The sequence below is a fragment of the Moschus berezovskii genome, chromosome 17 (assembly GCF_049115385.1).
Source record: "Moschus berezovskii isolate FMDL1 chromosome 17, NW_MosBer_1.0, whole genome shotgun sequence".
NCBI classification, from domain to species: domain Eukaryota; kingdom Metazoa; phylum Chordata; class Mammalia; order Artiodactyla; family Moschidae; genus Moschus; species Moschus berezovskii.
The window spans coordinates 40,177,854-40,192,445 of NC_142476.1; the positions used below are offsets into that span (position 1 = coordinate 40,177,854).

At 39.4% G+C, this 14,592-nt stretch overlaps 1 protein-coding gene across 3 annotated transcripts in view; it reads left to right on the forward strand.

Moving 5' to 3' along the window:
- The window catches only part of DNAJC16 (DnaJ heat shock protein family (Hsp40) member C16), a 40,423-nt gene that overhangs the window by 14,324 nt on the left and 11,507 nt on the right, over positions 1-14,592 (forward strand). For all 3 annotated transcript variants that reach the window (XM_055419271.2, XM_055419272.2, XM_055419274.2), the window contains 3 exons: positions 4,884-5,068; positions 7,164-7,268; positions 8,453-8,611. In XM_055419271.2, coding sequence (XP_055275246.1) covers positions 4,884-5,068; positions 7,164-7,268; positions 8,453-8,611 — 449 coding nt within the window. The remainder of the gene's footprint in view (positions 1-4,883; positions 5,069-7,163; positions 7,269-8,452; positions 8,612-14,592) is intronic.

Genomic DNA, 14,592 nt, shown 5'->3' on the forward strand with positions numbered 1-14,592 from the left:
ATCCTTGACCAGGGAACTAAGATCCTGCAAGCCACATGGCACAGCCAACAAAAAAATACTGTTTTCTTAATGGACCAAGTACTGTATTACACTAATAAGTCTTTTTGTTTGCTTGTTTTGTTTTTTAGCATTTTCCTTATTTTGCATTGTGCTAAATACTTTGGATTATCTTTATTCCCAGAGTAACCCAATGAAAGAGAGACTATGATTATGCCTGTTTTACAGATGAGGAAACTGAGGCTCAGGAAGGTTAAGGAACAAGTGAGGTTACACTGGTCATAACCCACAGTGTTAAGGTATGGACCCAAAAGTCTAACCCCAGTGTTCACTCTTAACCACTGTGCTGCACTGCTCAGAAATAAGTAAAACCTAGTCCTCACACCCAGGAAGCGCACTTGTAAGAGACAGACCTGAATCACTGAGGCATACAGGAGGTGCCAACAGTTACCAGGGTGTCAAGGAGGTTGGTGTCTTGAAATCAGATAGCATTTTAGGGAAACCCAATTTGGATGATCATGCAGTATTTATCCACCATGAGACTTTTTATTTTAAAAGAAAGAATCATTTCTCTCTTTCAAGGAGTTATTCCTAAAAATAGCTAAGTGTATGACAACTTCTTTTGTGTAGGAAAAGGGTCTGCTTAGATACTGGTTAAAGTTTGTTTTTATTTTCTCCTTTGAAACTCCATGTTCTTGATTTTGTAATATTTCACATCATTTTGCATCTTAGTAGTTTATTGACAGATTTGTTTAGCCAGATTTGACAGTGTCGTGTTCTTCCAGTTGGCTCTGTACCATCCCTTTAGGCATATGGAAAAGTTGAAAGATGAATATCTGTATACAAGAAAGAGGGAGATGAGAGAATTTCCCTAAAAGATGGGATACATATTTGAGATGGCATAATAAAATCAAATATAATTTGATTCCTCAAAGTAGAGATCTTTAGTACTTTATGGAAAAAACACTCTCTTACAAACTCAAAAAGAGGAGAAAGTATGTATATTTTAATTCCCCAGGATCTGCAAATTAGCCAGAAACATCGATCCATAGAAAAACCAAATGGTTCTGAAAAAAAGTCACATACGCTTTGCCTTTCTTTTAAATTTGAAACTCAAATTTGTCTAGAGGCTGGTGTGTCCTTGTCATCCAGCCAGGTTATGCTGACTCAAGATAAGAATACATGAGCTGTACTTCTGTTGGCCCAGCTGAGCTTGCTTTGTGAACCCAGAACTTTGGAATGTAGAGTTTGAAGGCAAGAGGAGGAGTCATAAAAACTGTGTTGTGCACTGTGATTCAGAGACTCTTAAGTCACCACTGGTCATCACAGTCATTTCCCAGCCTGAATCTCAGGGAGAAAACAATGCTGTCAACTTTTCTGACTTTTCCTTCCTAGCTTGGATGGGGAGCAAGGGAAGGATTAAGGTCTGGACTTCAGAGAATTTTGGAATTCCTATTATATTCTTAAATATTTCAGGAGGAAAAATGCCACAACTTTAAATATCAAATGTGTATCATTCTTTATTCTATTCTAATTTATGTGATAATTAATATATAGGAAAGAAGTAACTTTCTTCCAGAATTTAGAAATGGGATGATAATATTAAGAATCGAAGTGCTTTGTAGAAATGATCCAAAGAAATAGCCTTTATAGGCTGAGAAAGGCTACAGTAAAGGTGATGCAGATAATTCCAAGAACTCAGTGGTCATTTTAAGTAAGAGAAATGAAGCTGATCACTTGGATTCTGTTTTAACCAGAAAAAAGCTATATTGGTGGGAGTACAGGAATGTTGTGGGAAAGATGACATGAAGAGTGAGAGTGTGGCATGGTTTATGCCACACTACGTAAGGGAGAGGGTTTGTGGAGGTTATAATTCCACTCACATGAGAGACAGTCTCTCAATCAGACTTCACTTGGTCTAGATGAAATAATATTTGATAATAATAGTTATAATTAATTAGGCACCTGCCATATTCCAGGCTCTGGACTAGGTTCTTTTTTATATTGCCTTAAACTCCAATACTTTGTCCACCTCATGCGTCGAGTTGACTGGAGACGGGGACAACAGAGAATGAGATGGCTGGATGGCATCACTGACTCGATGGACATGAGTTTGAGTGAACTCCGGGAGTTGGTGATGGACAGGGAGGCCTGGTGTGCTGTGATTCATGGGGTCGCGGAGAGTCGGACACGACTGAGCGACTGAACTGAACTGAACCAAAAAGTTTGTTTGGGTTTCCCATAACATCTTGTAGAAAAACCAGAGTGAACTGTTTGGCCAACCCAGTGTGTCATTTAATCCTCACAACAATTTATCTTCGTTATTCAAATAAGGAAACTGAGGCTCAGAGACATTAAATGACTTAAGATTGCACACCCAGTGGGTTGCAGAGCTGGGATTTGAATCTGGTTCTGACTTTGAATACTTTACTCATTTTCTTGTTTTTAAAAAATTAAGTGACTACTAAGTGGCAGGAACTATTCCAGATACTAAGGATTTATAAAGCAGTAAACAAAATGCCCCAAGTCCCTACATTCTAGTGAAGAGACACAAAGAAACAAACAAAATATACAATCTGTCAGCTGGTTGGTAGAGTATGATTTAAAAAAAAAAAAAGGCTGGGCTCTAGGGAATGCCAGGGTGAGAGTCTTCAGTTTTAAATCAGGAAGCAATAAGACTTCCCTGGTGGTCCAGTGGTTAAGACTCCTTGCTTCCACTGCAGGGAACATGGATTTGATTCCTAGTTGGGAAACTAAGATCCCACATGCTTCATGATGCAGCCAAAAATAAAATCCAGCAGAAGAGGAAGATCTCACTGAGCAGGCATCCTGCAGGGGCTGAAAGAGTGAGCTTCAAGAATATCGGAGGGGAGAGCAGGGTGAACAGCAGTCTCTAAAGATCTCTTCAGTTTCCTTTGCTCTCCCAAGACTGCCTACATCTCCTGTCCTGATTCTGGGCCCACCAGCCACCATTCTGATCACTGATTCTAGTCCCAAAGTCTGGTAGGGAGCCCCTCTGAATGGTTACTGGAAAGGCATATTCTCCAGAATCAGTTTAGTATGTTGGCTTCTGACCTATATAGCAGTCCCTGGTAAGGTCATTGGTGGTGAGCCCATCTCTAAGAATTTGATCCCTCCAGCATTCAGAACCTAGTGGTAGAACCTACTGGGGACAGGAAGGAACCAGGCTTTGCAGTCAGCTGCAGGTCAGCTTTGAACCAGGGTTCAAATCTTGGTCCTGCTATTCACTAACTGTGATTCCAGAAAGGTTTCCTCAGTCTCTCCAAGTGCCAGCTTGCTCATCCATGAAGATGACAATACTTACCACTCGGGGTTTGCTGGTGTGAACAGTGATAACATCTTTAAAGCTAGCTGTAGGCATGCTGCCTAACTTGGAAAGGGCTCAAGACATGCCAAGTAGGCTGAAGGGGATCCTGCATGTGGGGAGAGCAGTTTTCAACACGGGAGCTGCTCAGCCTCATTGAGAAGGACTGGCAGTTGGTGAAGGAGTCAGCTACTCAGATGTCCAGAGATGTGCCCTCCAGGCAGAAGGACCAGCCAGCGCTGAAGCCAAAGGCAGGAACCTGCCAGTGTGTTTGAAGAAGAGCAGGGATACTAGAGGCCTAAGTCAGTGAGCGTGAGGAGTGGGAGAGGGAGCGGGGCAATGGCCAAATTACAGAGGGTCTTGTCAACCTTGGTGAAGACTGACTTTTGTTCTGAGTGAAATGGGGAGTCTGTGCCAAATCTGGGCAGAGGAGTGACATGAACTGTTGTTTATGTTTTAGAAGGGACTGTCTGGCCACCATACTGAGGAGAGACAGTGTGGGAGGACAAGGAGAAACAAGATACCATTGAGGAGGTTATTACAGCAGCTTGGGAGAGAGAAAGGTGACTGAGAGACAGGGTACAGTGCAACTGAAGAAAACCAGTTGATTCCTACTGTATTTTGAAGACAGAACCAACTGGACTTGCTGACAGACTGGATGTGGGGTGTGAGAGACTAGAGGAGTCAAAGGTGACTCTTTAAGACAAAAGTCCTGAGTAATAGGAAGGAACCACCATCGATGGAAATGGTGAAAGCCTGGGTGGAACAGGTTTGAGAAAGATGAAGGGTTTGTTTTTGAAACTTAGAAGTCTGTTAGATATCCCAGGGGAAAAAGATTATTTACTGTCTATTAACATTTAATGTATCTCCAATGTTTAGCAAAGGATCTAGCCCTCCAAATATATTGTTTGCATGAAAGACAAGAAAAGTTACTCAAACACTAAATGAAATAGGTATCAGATGATCCCATTTTATTTTATGTGTATAAAACACGCATGCACACATATGTGTATAAGGAAAGATATAAACAGATACCAAAATATTAACAGTAGATATATGGGATATGGCTGAGTGATTTTTACCTAATCTCTGTCTTTGAGAAACTGTATGACATGTCTATAAAATAAAAGGGAGACATGCTGTGAAGAGTGAGAAGACTGATTCTAGCTTATCAACAAATCCTATGGTTTTTTCAACCATTACCAAGTCGATGAACCCTTGAATTGTTTACAGATGGTGTCCTTTATGAATAGGACCATTGTGGACAGGTTGTTCTTTTCTTTTGAAGTATTTCTTCTTGATCTACTCCCAAAATTAGAAACAACAGACTAAAAGATAAAAAGATTTGTAGCTCTTCTTAAACATTGCCAGATGGCTTTGCAGGAAAATTGAACCAATTTAGAATTCCAACAGTGAAGGGATGCTAGACAGTCTGTCGGGAAAGATATCCCCTCTTGCTAAGTCTGGATTTCAGTTTCACACCAGAAAATTACTTAGCAACACTTTTTCACCTGCCACGGGGGCATAAAAAGCCTTCATGAAGGTCTTTCGTATTTTTCAGGCGTAGGAATTGGCGTGGTCCACGCCGGGTACGAGCGACGCCTGGCCCACCACCTGGGAGCACACAGCACACCCTCGATCCTAGGAATCATAAATGGGAAGATCTCCTTCTTCCACAATGCAGTTGTCCGTGAGAACCTGCGGCAGTTTGTAGAGAGTCTACTTCCAGGGAACTTGGTGGAGAAAGTAAGTATGTGGCTTAGAAGTAGTTTAAGAGCACCTTGGATTGCAGGATAAGACACATATTAATTAATTGCTCAGACTAAATCATTTAAATGAAGTCTTCTAGAGGCTGAAAATTGAAATAGGTGAAGTAGAGAGACTGAAAGGATTATCCCTGTTACAGCCACTAGGAAGACTGATGCTGTCATAGGAAGTGAAGTTGCTCAGTCGTGTCCGATTCTTTGCTAACCCATGGACTATAGTCTGCCTGGCTCCTCCCTCCATGGGATTTCCCAGGCAAGAATACTGGAGTGGATTGTCATTTCCTTCTCCTTGGGATCTTTCTGACTCAGGGATAGAACCCAGGTCTCCTGCATTGCAGGCAGACTCTTCCCTTCCCTTCCTGTCATAGGAATCTGAGCCTAAAATGAGAGTGCATCTTATTTTCTCAACAAAAAGTTAGATCACAGCATAGGATAAAGAGTTTCTTTCCAGCTTCATGCATTTGTTCATTTGAAGATACTTTTCTTAAGAGAGTATTCAAATTAAGTTCTATTTGGTTATATATTTAAGGATCCTAGCTATTGAAAGCACTAGATTCCATGAAATCAGATGTTATTTTTGGAACTTTCAAAGAACATATGATGCAACAGTATGAATAAATTTCACAAACAAAAGACTGAGCTAGAGAAGCTAGGCACAAGGAGTTCATACAATTTAAACTATGATTTTTATATTTAAGAAGCATTTTTTCCTCGATTTCTTAGGTTAGAACAGGATTCTTATTTTGCTTTACTTGAAAATGATTCATATGTATACCTGTGGCTGATTCATGTTGATGTTTGGCAGAAAACAACAAAAATTTTGTATAGCAATTATCCTTCAATTAAAAAATAAAATTTTTAAAAAGAAAACGATTTTTGATTTAATAATATCAAGAAGAGTTAAACACCCAATTGTCTCCATCCTATTTCTACACAGTTTATCCCACCAGGATCATTACCCATAAAAGAAACATTTATTGGAGTTAGCTTGAAATTGTCAGAGTGCACTGTAGCCTCCTTAAACCATGACAGGCTGTCTTGGTAGGTCCTCAGACCTTTCCAAATACCTGTTGTATGTTGGGCACTACGCTAAGTACTGAGGATACTTCTCAAGAAGTTCCAATCTAATGGGTGACTGTTTCCATCCTATATGTAGAGTGTCCATCCTACAGATTTGAGAAAGGCTTCCTGGCAGAAGTGACCGCTGTACTGAGTTTGCTGGGTGAGGAAAATGAAGTGAGGAATGAGTTCCAGGAAGGCAGAGGTCTGGAACATGAGATAGCCTGCTTTGTATGAAGTAGCCATTAATGAGTGGGAGAGGACAGGCTAAAGCAGTTAAAGGGGAAGGAACAGGAGAATCTCACCTTGAGAGTCTCCTTTAAAGAGGCTTGGTCTGCAGGTGATAGAGCCATTGAAAGAGGCTGAGCAGTGGAGTGAAATGATCAGGCTGAAGTTCTATATAGATCATTCTGGGAGCACAGTTGAGAGATTAATTTTGACCTATGATAAAAATTTTCTAGAAAGTAATTTACTCATGTTTTTGTTTTCTCAGGATTATTTTAAGGCATAAACAGGGAAGCACATAAGTATCAATTCAGACTAACACAACACTGGAAAGAAGTTATACTGTAATTTAAAAGTTTTTTTTTTTAAAGTAGCAATTCAGATGGTAATGAATGAGATTATGTGATATATAGGTGGGGTGGGCCCACTTATTTTTATTTAAGTCATTTTGAAAGAGCAATTATTTCATTGTTTTCTAATAAACTAAAAAGTCACCTATATAAGCAAACCAGCTTCAAAAGCTCAATTTTTTTATGATATGGTCAGTAATAATTTCAGAAAGATTGTGATTTCAGTCTGTATGAGTTGGATCACATGAAAATATGAAATCAATATTTCTGTTCTTTTAACTAATTTTAGTTAAATGAAGGCAAAAAGATTAGTTGCCTGCATTTTTTATTTTTTACAAAACAGTCTTTTACCCTTATTTGATCCTGTTTATCTCCTGACTGGATTATAATGTAACTGTGAAGAATTAAATGTTGCAACTGACATCCTCTTTTCAATTCAAGGTTACAAACAAAAATTATGTCAGGTTCCTCTCTGGCTGGCAGCAAGAGAATAAACCACGTGTCCTCCTGTTTGACCAAATGCCCACCATACCACTGCTCTACAAGGTACTTTAGGTGTCCGGGTAATGTTTCCTCTTATTTTGGTGATTTTTCTTTTTATAAGTAATAGCTCACCCCATGAGAAACGTTTGAAGACCAGAAATTTGCCTTAAAACATCGTATGTTGAGGACCTACTGATGCTCTTACTATGCTAGCACTTTCCACACACAACAATAGCATTTAATCTTCAGAAGAACCCAACAGTACAGGTTATGATCCCTATTTTATAGACCAGAATACTGAAGTTTATAGTGGTTGTATAACCTGCCCAAGGTGTCCCTGCAGTAGGTTGAATATTGACTCCTTTGAAGCCTGATTCCAAACCTGCCCTCTGAATGATACTCTGTACTGCACTTGCACACCTCTGGTTATCACTGTGACAGGAGATGGGAGAGGAAAGGGCTTAACCATTGGCATGGTCACGGCCATCTTACGTCCTTGGGGTACAGGTTGTAGAGACGTAGGTGGACCTAGAGTCTGTCATACAGAGTGAAGTAAGTCAGAAAGAGAAAAACAAATATATAGCAACGCATATATGTGGATTCTAGAAAAATGGTACAGATGAACCTAGTTCCAGGGCAGGAATAGAGACGCAGACAGAGAGAATGGATGGGTGGACGTAGCGGGGGAAAGGGAGAGTGAGGTGAATTGGGAGATTAGGTTTGAGATAAATACACTACCGCGTGTAAAATAGGTAGCTTGTGGGAACTTGGTATATAGCACAGGGAACTGAGCTCAATGCTCTGTGATGACCTAGAGGAGTGGGATTGGGGCTGCGGGTGGTGGGGGGCGGAGGGACGTCAAAGAGGGAGGGGATATGTGTATACATATAGCTGATTCACCCTGTTGTACAGCTAACAACATTATAAAGCAGTTATACTCCAGTTTAAACAAATAAATTGTACTTGGGGTACAGGTAATTCCTCAAACCTCTCACCCCCAGTCCAGATCTCAGTAAGATGAATATCTTGCTCTATCTGAAAAACAGAGTTAATTGTTATTCAGCTTTGTTGGTATGGTTTTTGCACCTAAAGGACCATAGAATTCCTACAAGAGTACAAGGGTGTTGCAGCCTGAGTGGGCCCATATAAGCTAGTTTTCATCTCCACCCACTGATTAGAACGAGTCACACTTAATTTAGATGCTGTGCTACCAATTTCATTTCTTCTTCTCTGTTACTCCCTAACAGTTGATTGCTTTCGCATACAAAGATTACTTGTCATTTGGATATGTGTATGTCGGTTTGAGAGGGGCAGAAGAGATGACAAGGCAATACAACGTCAATGTCTATACCCCCACCATCCTGATCTTTAAAGAACACATCCACAAACCTGCAGATGTTATCCAGGTACGTGGGTGTCGCCTTGTTTCAAGCTGGCCCTCCAGTTTTCTCTCAAGGTGTCATACACAAATAAATAGTAAGATGGAGCAGAGTAGGAGAGGAAAAGAAACTAGTTTCAATCTCTTCCTTCAGGGACTTCTCTGGCAGTATAGTGGTTAAGACCCTGAGCAGAGGGCACAGGTCTGAGCCCTAGTCAGGGAACTAAGATCCCACATGCCTTGTGGTGCAGCCTAAATAAATAAATAAAATAATCAAGTAAAATAATTCAAAAATCTCAGACCTGCCTGTTGTATGTCAAACAGTATGCTAAGTACTGAGGATACTTCTCAAGCAGAAGCAGCTCTCAATCTAATGGGTGACTGTCTCCTTCATAGAAGGAAATTCTTAAAGTCATAGAGTTTAAAAATTAGTTTTTTAAAAAATATGATTTGGTACTCTTCTGCTTACAAAGATAATCTTTTGACAGAACGTAGAATGGCGGTGGCCAGAAGTTGGAGGAAGAAGAAATAGGGAGTTGGTGTGTAAGGGGCACAATTTCAGTTTGGGAAGGCGAAAAAGTTCTGGAGATGGATGGCAGATGATGGTTGCAGAGCAGCGTGAATGGTTAATGCCATAGAATCATACACTTGAAAATGGTTAAAATGGTCATTTTATGTACTCTGTAACCACAAAAACAGAACAATAAATAATAGTCATCTTTGACCTCTAAAAAGCTCCTATTTGAAAAAATCAATAATCTTATTCTAAAACAAGTTATAAAAATAATTTTAAGGCTTCAGTATAGAACAGTAATTAAAAGGAATAAGAAAAAAAATACTCTTTCATTTCATCCCATTAATGTTTTTAATTTTATAATTTAATATTCAAAAGTGGGTAGGTGTTGAATCGTGAGGAGAGCTTTTAAAAAGACTTTCATTGTACTGAGATCTTGTAGGTGAGTAAGTTTGATCTTGCTCCAAAAATATATACATTAAAATCACTGAGAAAAAAATGTATACACTAACTCAAAGAACATACAGTGAATATTTATCTGATCTTAAGATCGGAAAGGGCTAAAAGTGTTGAGAAAAATCTTATTGGAAAAATCGTAATAACTTGATTATAAACTTTACATTTTTATAGAAAGACTTAAATTTTTTGATTAAACAATAAGAGAAGTATTTACAACCAATATGAAAGGAATTGTTATCTTTCATTTCTAACGAACTTCTTCTAATCGAAGAAATCAACCCCAGAGTTCTTGAGAATAACCACTTAATGAGTACAGAGTTTTCTTTTGGGATGATGAAAATGTTTGTAACTAGATAGAGGTGAGGGTTACACAACACTGGGAATGTACTAAACACCACTGAGTTAGACTATAAAATGGTTAATTTCATGTTATGTTACTCTTATCCCAATTTAAATTTTCCCCCAAAAATGGGTGAAGCAGATGAACAAAATCCTGAGAAAAGATTCTAAGTTACTAATAAACACTTTGGGTTTTTTTTTTAAGTTTTTATTTATTTATTCAGCTGTGCTGGGTCTTCATTGCAGCATGCAGGATCTTTAGTTGCAACTTTAGTATAGGATCTAGATTCCCTGACCAGGGATCAAACCCAGGCCCCCCTGCCTTCAGAACGCAGAATCTCAGCCACTGGATCACCAAGGAGATCTCAATAAACACTTTAAAAAAGTAAATCTCACTAATAATCAGAGAATAGCAATTTACATTTCCTTCTCTTATCAAATTGTTAACGATTTTTAAAGTAAAAATACTCAGAGTTGAAGGTACAGAGAAACTGGCACTTCTCCCTTGCCTTGCTGGAAGAAGCTTCAAAAATTCTCAGGAAAAAAAGTTTTCAGAAAAGTGATTGGGTGATAAAATATCAACTGCCTAACAAGACAGCACTCCTGAGTACCTGCTGTGTGCCAAACACTGCTCTGTGTGCTGAGGGTGCAGCCCTGAACAAAATCAGCAGAATTCCCTGTCCTGGGTTCTAGTGGGGACAGTACTGGGAATGTACTAAACACACTGTGACATAGTAAATATACTATGACACACTCTGTCATGGTATATTATATAGTGATGTGTGCTAAAGAAAAAAATAGAACAGGGGAGAGGAGTGCAGGGTATTAGGGGAAAGGGCTCACATTTTTAAGGTGGACCAGCCAAGAAAGACCTCATTAAGGTGACACTGGAGTAAAGAACTGAGGGAGATGAGATTACCTTTTAGGACTCTATTCTAAAGGAATAGGAACTCAGACAAAGAATTACATACAGAGATGTTAAATATCATTCATATTACCAAAAATGAGGGGGAAATATAAACATCCAACAGTAGGGTAATTATTGATACCTCCCAGATGTGCATGCTCAATCATTCAGTTGTGTCCGACTCTGGAACCCCATGGACTGTAGCCCACCAGCCTCCTCTGCCTGTAGAATTTTCCAGGCAAAAATACTTTAGTGGGTTGCCATTTCCTTCTCCAGGGATCTTCCCGATGAGGGATTGAACCCCGTCTCCTGCTGTTCCTGCATTGGCAAGCAGATTCTTTACCACTAAGCCACCTAGGAAGCCCGACATCCCAAATAGGGACTATTATATAGCCATTTAAAATGGCAGTTTCCTTGGACTTCTTTGGTGGTCCAGTGGTTAAGAATTCATCTTGCAATGCAAAGGTCACAGGTTCGATCCCTGGTCAGGGAACTTCAGATCCCACATGCCACAGAGCAACTAAACCTATGTACTCAGGAGCCCTTGAGACACAACTAGAGTCCATGCACCCCAACAAAAAATCCTGTGTGAGGCAACCAAGATCTGATGCAGCTGAAATGAATAAATAAATAATTTTTAAATAATAAAAGGCAATTTGAGAATAATTAATGATGGGGATAATTTTCATAACAATGTTAACGAGTAAGCAGGATGCAAAATTGTATATGCTGTTTATAATACATTGCTCTCAATTTTGTAAAGTGAATATTATTTCAGTATTTCGGTTTCCAGAAATTCCTAAAATGAACATGTATTTTTTAGTGTTACTTTTAAAAAATCAACAAGGGCCCTTTGATACTTTCTCTCATAAGAGGCTAGAATGAAAAGAAAGAGATATTCTATAAAAATCCTTTATTTCCTTCATTCAATACATTCATTGCCTGCTTGCTGAGCACTGAATACAGAACAACTCTGACATCCAGTTGGTCTTTGTCCTGAGTCTTTATCAGACTCAGAGTCAGGGGAGGAGAAAGACCTAAAGGCAGTTTTCATCCACTGTAGTAGGTGTCTCCCTTAGATGCAGGGTGAACTCTGGATGCCATGTGAAGGAGGAAGGTTACCTGAGACTATGAGACTAAGGTAAGGAACCAGATAGGAAAAGTGGATAGCAAGGAAAGAAGAGCAGGTTTAAAAAGAAGACAATGAGTTCAGTTGTGGACATAAGAATTAGAACTGCCTGGGAGCTCCTTGGCATTCCAGTGGCTAAGACTTTGCACTCCCAACGCAGGGCGCCTGGGTTCAATCCCACATCTGGGACCTAATTCCCACATGCCAAAAGTAAAGAACCCGCATGCCACAGCAAAGACAGACGATCCCACGTGCCACAGCTAAGACCCCGTGCAGCCAATAAATAGATAAATATTTTTAAAAAGGAAAGAAAGAACTGCCTTTAGGAACTCTAAGGAGGCAGGGATCTAGATCTGAGGAAAGGCAGAAGGTGATCTCCTAGGCATCGTATGTTATGTAAGGAGAGGAGGGAGCCAAGGACGAAACTGTGGACAACAACCAGCAAGTAAAAAAGAGGGGGTGCCTGACGGCAGCTAAGCAGGAGCCAAGAGAGAGAGTCAGGAAGCAAGAAAACACCAGCTGTGGAAGAGAGGAAGGAAGGTCATCTCAATCCAAGATTAATCTATAAGAGTTCCTAAATTGCTTTTTAGTAATAGCATGTACCCTTGAGAATTGTTATCTACTTATTCCCTGGGGAAAATTATAAATCAAATACATTAATAAAATTACCAGAACAATGGATGCTTTACCAATTGGCTCTTTTATTTTCAATAATCTTATTTATTTTCATTTATGCATGTTTGGCTGCTGCACTGCGTCTTCACTATGGTGGCATCTTGTGTTGCAGAGCACAGGTTCTAGAGCACACAGGCATCAGTGCTTATGGTATTGGGGACCCAAATACCCACGGCCTGTGGAATCTTCCCAAATCAGGAATTGAACCCATGTCCCCTGCGTTGGCAGGTGGATTCCTAACCACTGGACCACTAGAAAGTCCCCAGTTTGTTCTTTATGAATAGAAAAATGCATTCTTAACATAAACCAAGTCCTTGCAGTGACAAGAGGCTTAGTGTAACACTGGTAGCACCAGTGGTTCCTCTTGGCTCTAGGTAACTTGTTTTTATTTGCTGTATCAGGTATAGCCACATGAGAATGGGTTTATTCATGCTTCTGTTGATGGACACGTGAATATTTGCATCGTGAAATGAGATGGGACGTGTCCTCCCTTCTTCCCTTCTCAGAAAGACTTTACAGAAGATTAGATTGTCTTCCTTGAAAGTCTTGTGAAAACCACCTACAAAGCCATCTCAGCCTGAATTTGTGTTTAACGAAATATTTTTGACTACTGACTCATCTTCTGTAATGGTTATATAACTATTTTCTCTTTTTTTCAAGTATTGTTTTATTTTTCCTAGAGATTTTCCTGTTTCACCTAAATTTTCAATTTAAATATCTATATAATATACATATATATGTGTACACTTTTTTTTTAGTTTCGGCAACATAGGTAGTGATTCCTCCACATCATCCTTGGTAATGGTTACCTGTGCTTTCTCTCTTTATTTTCATGACTGGTTTTACCAGAGGTTTGTCAATTTTATTAGCTCCTCCAAAGAACAAATGTTGGTTTGTTCTTATATTTTTATTTTGTTTTATTGATTTCTATTTTCCTCTTTATTATTTCCTTCTTTCTACTTTTGTATTTTTTCTGTAACTTCATGATAGAGTTATCTAGTTCATTAATTTCTTTTCTGATATATTCATTTTTTAATATTTATTTGTTTTATTGTTTGGTCTTCATTGCAGCAGGTGGAATTTTTCACTGTGGCGCCCAGACTCCGGAGCACATTGGCTCTGAGTTTGCAGCACATGGGCTCAGTTGATGGGCCCCAAGGGCTTAGTTGCCCCACAGCATGTGTGATCTTAGTGCCCCGACCAGGGATCGAACCCACGTCTGCTGCATTGGGAGGCAGGTTCTTAACTGCTGGACCACCAGGGAGGTCCCCTGTTGTCCCCGGGAGTAGGAAATGGCAACCCACTCCACTATTCTTGCCTGGAAAATTCCACTGGACAGAGGAGCCAGACCTGCTACTACAGTCCATGGAGCTGCAAAGAGTTGGACAGAAGTGAGCAACTGAGCACATACACTCCAAATACTACTTTATCTGCATCCCAAAGTTTTGATAAATAATATTTTCACTGATCACTCCAAATTCAAAATATTTTCTTACATCTGATATGCTCTCTTCTCAGATCAAGAAGTTACTCAGAGTTTCTTAATTCCTAAGCATAAAGCGATTTTCTGGTTCATATCTTGCATTGATGTCTTGATTAACTGTGGTCAGAGAACCTGCTGTACATAATTTCAGTTCTTTGAAATATATGAAAATTAGTAATAACAAAGTGGTCATCATACAGTTTTGTAGTCCCTCTTTTATAGTCAATAACATTGCTACTTTGAAGTTTATTTTTAATTACTCAGTTTACTATAAATCTCAAATGGAAGTAAATTTGCCTAAAAATTCAAAATTATTGACTTTTTCAATCTGCCAGCATAAAACAGTCTACAAAAGTTCCCCGAGCACTTGATTTTTCCTTTGACCTGAAATAGTTGCATCATTGCTTTCAGCCCCACATTGTTGGAAAAATACCACGTTTATTTGTTCAAACAGGTCTAACTTTCTTGGTTTTATTGCTTTAGCCAGACTCAGCCATATTTTT